At 41.2% G+C, this 7106-nt stretch overlaps 1 protein-coding gene across 1 annotated transcript; it reads left to right on the top strand.

The window, feature by feature from the left end:
- The first annotated feature begins 3281 nt into the window (after positions 1-3281).
- pim3 (Pim-3 proto-oncogene, serine/threonine kinase) lies at positions 3282-6418 on the top strand. The gene is made up of 6 exons (XM_015390263.1): positions 3282-3771; positions 3861-3970; positions 4059-4109; positions 4222-4585; positions 5206-5382; positions 5850-6418. The coding sequence occupies exons 1-6, from the start codon at positions 3684-3686 to the stop codon at positions 6050-6052; spliced, it is 993 nt and encodes a 330-aa protein (XP_015245749.1). The 5' UTR covers positions 3282-3683; the 3' UTR covers positions 6053-6418.
- Positions 6419-7106: the final 688 nt, after the last annotated feature.

The raw sequence follows: 7106 nt of genomic DNA on the forward strand, positions 1-7106 counted from the left end.
ATATATATATATATATATAGATATATATATATATATACTTATTTACCCTGTATATAGTTAGCTCTTAGTTATAGAAAACATATTTATTGTGCAGGAATAAGGTCTTAGCTCTGTTACACTAGTAGCCAAGTAATCAACATTTTGTTGTCAAGATTCACCTTATGTTTTTTTTGTGCAATGACAATAAAGAAAGTCTAAGTCTAATTAGTTGCAGTTCAGAAAACACTGACACAAAGTACCACTTAACTGTAAAGTGCATATGAATGCATTTGTCTCTAACAGCAGGGAGCCGGTGGCAGCATCATGCTGTGGGAGTACTGTTCTCCAGCAGGGAGGCTGGGCAAAGTTAATCTAAAAAACACTGAAGTTAAAATCAAGGGGAATCCTGTGAAAGGCTATATACTGTATAGCAAACCTGGGTAGGAGGTGGAAATTTGGAGTGTAAAATAAAACGACCCATTCAAAGTTAATTAAGTTTAAGAATCTGTTGCAAAACAATATAAAAAGAAAATGTAAACTCCACTGTAGAGGAGACTTAATGATAAATAAATGATATAATTGCACATGGTACATTCCAGTGTGTTTTTTTTTTTCATTTTGGATTTGCATAGCTCTATCACTCTGAAGGCACACCCAGAGAAAGTATTTCATTCCATCTCTTGGACATGCGTTTGGAATGTTCCAGCTTTATTGCATTCACTCCACAGTGATCTAGACATCTTTCAACCGAGTGTCTTTATTCAAAACTTAAATAAGCCAGTAACCCAGAGCAACAGCGTTAGTAGTAGTTCCAGCTCACCTGCTCTGACTTGTTTGGACTGTGGGGGAAGCCATGCGTAAAAAGGCTGCCAAAGTTCAAGGATCCAGAAGAGTTTAAAAACCCTTCGAGAAAAGGGATATGTTTGAAGGGAATATGGTCTTTTGAACAATTATTCATAAGATCCTTATTATCATGGATGGATCCTGCAGGATAGGTGGAGTATGTCATTATATCCTCAGGAAACAGGATTTTGGTAACCAGACTTGGATGCATTTTCTTTAAGGGATAATCCATTGAACCTTTGAACGTCTTTATGCAAATTCATCATAAAATAAAAGCAAACAAACCCTTGAGGTTCCTTCGTATATCTGCACTTAATCTGCATGCGCATGGTAGTATATCCAATAAAATGCAAATCAAGACAATACTGTATATGAGTGGGGGCACTGCACATACAACCTGAAACCATTAAAATTGCAAAACTATACAAATGTTAGATTTAAACCAGTGAACTTTAACACAAAGTAGAGTTACAGATCAACTGTTTGAGGTGGATTTCTGCAGATTAGCCTATAGGCTGTTAATCTGCTCTCTTAGCTTGTGCATGTGTGTATATCTATGTGTGTGTGTTTGCACATTTACATAACATTCGAGGCCTATAGAGATAACATTCCATGGAAGTCTCTGATGCTTCTGTTTGGCTAGCTAGTGTCACTCACCAACACACACACACTTTCTCTCATGTACAGAGGGTATCAAAGGTAGCACAAGATAAAAAGTGGAAAGTTCACTGAGAGGCAAGGTCATGTTCAATGTTTGACATTAAAGCTGGAACGTTTGCTTACTGAGACGGAACAGATGGCTCCTCAAGTCTTCTGATTACTTTGCTAAATGCTTTTTATTGTGGTTATGATGCAGTGAAACACTAGTTTTTTTTCATGCATGAGTAAATGCATGATTTAGGGCTCTTCTGTGTCATTCTTAAAATAGGCTACTGCCTTTGTGCTGAGTTACACATTAAAGAATCATCAATAAAATATGAAAATAACACAAATGAATGGTTTAAGAATGATCTCATGTGAGTCCACTGAGGAGAATCCCAAGCTCAGCTGACTGAGCTGCGTCGCTGAGGAGGTTAGGTAAGCTTGGGGTAGGGCAGCCAAGAGGACTGTGGTAACTCAGGTGAATCTGCAAAGATTGATAACTCAGATTAGAGAATCTGTTGAGAAGAAAACTATTAATAATCCCCCCACCAATCTGCTGCATATGGAAGAGTTGAATGAAGGACAGTCAGATGGGACCAAAATTTAAATTTCAAGCGTATATGACAAACACTATACCTGATGTCCCTCACCTGGAAACATGGGTTTGTTTTCCTCAGCAGGAACTGGGAGGCTGGTCAAAATGATGAGAAAATTGATGTAGGGCATCTTGGAGAAAAACCTATTGGACACTGCAGAGGAATTTAAAGTGAGCGCAAAGGTTCGCCTTTAAACAGTACATTTTGCCTAAACCTATCTACGCTATAACCGATGACATAGATCAAAGAACATTACAGCCCACCCAGATTCCTTATCAAAATGTTCTTCATACATCCTCCATTTATTCTGACCAAAATAGCTCCAGTCAGCTAATTTTGTTAAGGATAAAGGGCAAAAAATAAAGTATTTAGATATGCAAAGCTTGCCCAGATATTCCCCTGAAAGAATTTCATTAAAGTCATCTTAAGAGTAAAAGCATCCCACACTTTTAAAATTTTAATCTATTTCAGTTGCTCTGAGTTTTGTTAAAAATGCAATTACTTTTTAACTTATATATTGCTATGTTTATCTGCATCTTTGGTATTATTATTAATGTTTAATAACGACAATAATTACAATATGCAACTGTGTAATGTTGCATTTCATTATACAAAAGTGGCCTGCAAACTAATAAAAAAAGTAAATTGTTAAACATACGACCCAATTTTAGGTTAAAAATGTCTTAACTATTCATTGTAAATGTTCAAGTTAATAATTATTCAATAGAAAGTAAACAAACAACCTAAGTGAGTGTAGTTACTCCTCCTGCCATGGTTTGTGTTGCTTTTCCTTTTGCAGCAAAGAGCTGCAGAGCGGAAGGGGAGGGAGGGAGAGAAATTGGCGCCACGTGCGCTCAAACGACCGCTTTATTATGAAAACCTTTTCCTGATTGGTCAGGATAGAAAACACTGTATTTATAGACGTGATCTAATTGGCTGTCGCCTGTGAGTCGAGAGGATAACACAGCGCAATGCTTCCAGACAAGGGATTCTTCGGCGTCTCGTACTATGAGAAAGTAGTGCGCCTGAAAGATTTATAATTTTAATGAATCTTTTCATTTTAAAATAATTATGGCTGATAGAATTTGATCTATAGTCTATTTAGTATATGTATTTATAACTTTTTGGCTCGCAACGTTGGAATAATCTGCAGAAAGGGTTTTTGTTGTTGGCGGAGGGATACGCTCCTCCAGGTTACGCGTCAAAATATTGGCTTGGGAAGACCGCGCCAAAGCACAGACAGCGGCCACTCTCCGGGATATTAACACACCGCAGTGGCCCCTTTAAACTCACTGTACACTTTGTACGTTCGCTCTACTCGTCTCATATCGGATATTTTCTTCATTTTCAAGACCGTTTGTTTTTTTTGTCGGGAATACTCAACGTCCACACGCGGGAGTCGGATTTTGATGCCGGTGTGCGACTTAACGGTCGTGACACGACTTTCTCTTCGGGCGCCGTGTGCGGCCGGAGTTGGCGCACAGCTTCGACTGGATTGGCAACACGGTCCTCAGCACCGCTTCTAACTGAGCCTTCAACTGTTCTTGCTTTTTTTCTGAGACAAAAAACAAACAAAAAAAAGCAAACCAGGAGACGTTTACACCGGGATATTTCAGCTCGAATATGTTGCTGTCAAAGTTCGGTTCATTTTCGCACATTTGCAACCCCGCGAGTATGGATCACCTACCAGTGAAGATCCAGCTCCAGCCGGGTATGTCGGCGCTTCGCTTTCCATATTGGATTTCTTATTCAGATTAAATTGACCGATTGGTTTCTAAGATTTCCTTTTTCGCTTTACAGTCAAGGTGGAGAAGGAGCCTTTCGAGAAGGTTTACCAAGTGGGGTCGGTGCTTGGCAGCGGGGGATTCGGAACGGTTTATGCAGGGAACCGGATCTCTGATGGCGCACCGGTGAGGATTCGATCTGGGTTTTTGATTCTAATACGAGTCACTGTTTGAATACTCAGATTTATTAAATATTTTTTTATCTTTTTTACAGGTTGCTGTGAAACATGTCGCGAAGGAGCGCGTGACAGAGTGGGGCACAATTGTAAGTGTATGGTTTGTTTTGGTCCCCCCCCCTCCTCCCCGCGTTGCAGCTGGGTGCGGTGTTCTGTGTAATTATTCTAATATTAAACGCCACCATTTTTGTTATATTACAGAACGGAGCTATGGTGCCTTTGGAGATCCTGCTGCTAAAGAAGGTCAGCTCGTCTTTCCGCGGAGTTATAAAGCTGCTGGACTATTACGAGCGCACCGACGGCTGGCTAATCGTTATGGAGAGGCCGGAGCTCGTCAAGGACCTGTTTGACTTTATCACCGAAAAGGGAGCTCTGGACGAGGACACGGCGCGGGGCTTTTTCCGCCAGGTTCTGGAGGCGGTGCGGCACTGCTACAGCTGCGGCGTAGTACACAGGGACATCAAAGATGAAAACCTGCTGGTGGACCTGCGCACCGGGGAGCTCAAGCTTATTGATTTCGGCTCAGGGGCGATTCTCAAGGACACTGTCTACACTGATTTCGATGGTAAGCCGCCTTTTATATAATTGTCGGATGTTACATTCCTTTTTTGAGTTGCCCTTGATGCTCCGGCTGCGCTATATTCAGACGCGGAGGCGTTCACGCGGCTGTGACGCAGTGATCTGTTTTTGGTGGAGGGTTTTCCTCGCCAACATCCCTCCGCGTATGGATATCAGCGACGCAAACCGGATGATGTCGCAGCTTTAGACAGATCTAAGGGAAAATTCGCGGGGTGACTCATCGATTTTTTTTTTAAATTGAAATCGATGATGAATACATTTCTCATGTACTTTTAATATTTCCGATCACGGTGTAGTCATAGCAGCGTGAGTCACGGTGATGTTGTGGATCTTAGGTCGGTGCCACCTCACATCTGTTTGTTGTGAAACCAGAGACGGGGCTTCACGTGATGGGCTCACGTTGCCTGGGTGTTTTGCAAGGGGCGCCACAAGGGGGGGCAGGAGGGTAATTGCCTAAGAAATTTACACTCTATTTTTAAGAGAAAATATAGTCTTTCACTTTGGCTTCCTAAGACTTCTCAAATCCTCTGATTTTATTATTTTCTTTTTCGTGTGTGTGTCAACTTTTTTTTAAGCTGCTTCTCACTAAACTCCACCTTCCAACAGGTACAAGAGTCTACAGCCCACCAGAGTGGATCCGCTTCCACAGATACCACGGCAGATCAGCCACGGTGTGGTCACTAGGTGTGCTGCTGTACGACATGGTGTGTGGAGACATCCCCTTCGAGCAGGACGATGAAATCCTCAAGGGGAAGCTTTACTTCAGAAGACGAATCTCAGCTGGTGGGTACACACAAGTTCATGGTTTGACTCTATTGCCCTCTAACATAACTTACTGGTACAACAGTGATGGAGATCCATGCATACAAGCAGGTGTATAGGCTTTTAGAGGGGAATACAGAGACAGTACTTGCATGGATGACATCCTCCTGTAACAAGATTTTTTTTTTTTTTCCTTGAGAAAACAAAGTTTTGGTTTTACATTACACAAATCCAAAACCGGTTTCAAAGAATCCTGTTTGTAAAGCCTAATATTATTCTAAATTGGCAGGAAAACGTTACAGAAATGTTCTTTTTGTGTTTTTTTTAGGTGAAAAAGCATAACTTTATACTATTAAAAACAGAGATTTACAATAAAACTTAAATAACATTTAAGCTTTGAAGTTTAATGTGGTATTTTGGTTGAACTCATATGATAAGCTGCTGCTGGTCAAGATTATCTTTGACTCAACTAATTTTTCTGTTTTCAGAATGCCAACAGCTGATCAAATGGTGCCTAGGCCTGCGGCCATCCGACCGGCCCACTCTGGAGCAGATCTGTGACCACCCCTGGATGAGAATCACAGAGGAGTCGCCCAAATCATCAGAGGAGCCCACAGCAGGGGAGATCCGCCTCAGAACCATCGACACGGACTCTTCGTCAAGCACAAGCTCAAGCAAGGAAAGCCTCTGAGCACAGCTCTGATGAACTGAATGGACTTTGTGAAGAAAGAAGGGGTGGGGATGGAAAGAGGTCACCCAGACTTGTGCTCATCGGAGCTGTCAGCAGCCGTGTGCTTGACTCATCTGGCCAAGAAAGAAGGAAAAAAAAAAAAAAACAAGACATGAGAGTACTTTTGTTTTTCTCTTTTGTAGGGAATTGCTAATTTATTTTATTTGGTTACTCTATCTTATTCGTCCCCATCCCCTTTTTTTTCTTATTCTGTTCAATATACTTGTTTCCAAATGGGGAACATTTTGCTGTTCGGGTGGCCTTACCAGCACTATTTATTTCCCCTCCCTGTTTTAAAATTATTACGCTAATATATATATATATATATATATATATATATATATATATATAGCTGGCAAGGCCCTCCTATTCAGACTGCTCTTATAGAGCTTAAAGAGTTTTTATTTAAAATGTTTTCAATTTGATTTTTGAGTGCCTTTTTTTGGAAAGCTGCTTTTCTTGGGGGGCTTTTTATTTTTTCATCGTTGACTCATTAGGGAGGCCTGCAGTGTGGTGGGTAGAGTGTCTGTGATGTGATGAAAGACGCTACAAGAATTTTTGTTATGTATTGGTTCCCCTCTTCTCTCCATCACTGTAAGCCAACGCCTCTGCAGCCACGCCGTGGAGGTGGAGTTACGTTATAAAGGGGTTGGGGGGGGCTGTTTCTTACGACAAAATACTTGAAATCACTCTTGTCGAACTCTGTAAACGCTGCTTATTCACTCTATAGCCTGAACAGGTATTTTGGAAACCAAATCCTGTTTTGTTGTTTTTTTTTCCCCCTGAATGTCTACAAAATGTCAACATACACCCTCTCCCACCACCCTTTTCTCACTTATGGCTGTTGCAGGGTGGGGCCTCCCACCATCTCACTGCTTCACGCCATATGCCCCCCACCCCACCCCTGGCCTCCCTAAGGGTTTGGGGTTTAGATGCACAATCAATGCAATATTCATGGGTTCAATAGTTTTCTTTTTTCCTACAAATATTGTACAGTGTGTTTTTATATTTTTCT

Source organism: Cyprinodon variegatus, unplaced genomic scaffold, assembly GCF_000732505.1.
Source record: "Cyprinodon variegatus isolate N-32 unplaced genomic scaffold, C_variegatus-1.0 Scaffold490, whole genome shotgun sequence".
NCBI classification, from domain to species: Eukaryota; Metazoa; Chordata; class Actinopteri; order Cyprinodontiformes; family Cyprinodontidae; genus Cyprinodon; species Cyprinodon variegatus.

Excerpts from the sequence above, each read along its gene's own strand:
- pim3 (XM_015390263.1), top strand. The coding sequence starts at position 3,684 with ATGTTGCTGTCAAAGTTCGGTTCATTTTCGCACATTTGCAACCCCGCG. Across the intron at positions 4,110-4,221 it reads TGACAGAGTGGGGCACAATT|AACGGAGCTATGGTGCCTTT; the intron begins GTAAGTGTATGG and ends GTTATATTACAG. Across the intron at positions 5,383-5,849 it reads CAGAAGACGAATCTCAGCTG|AATGCCAACAGCTGATCAAA; the intron begins GTGGGTACACAC and ends TTCTGTTTTCAG.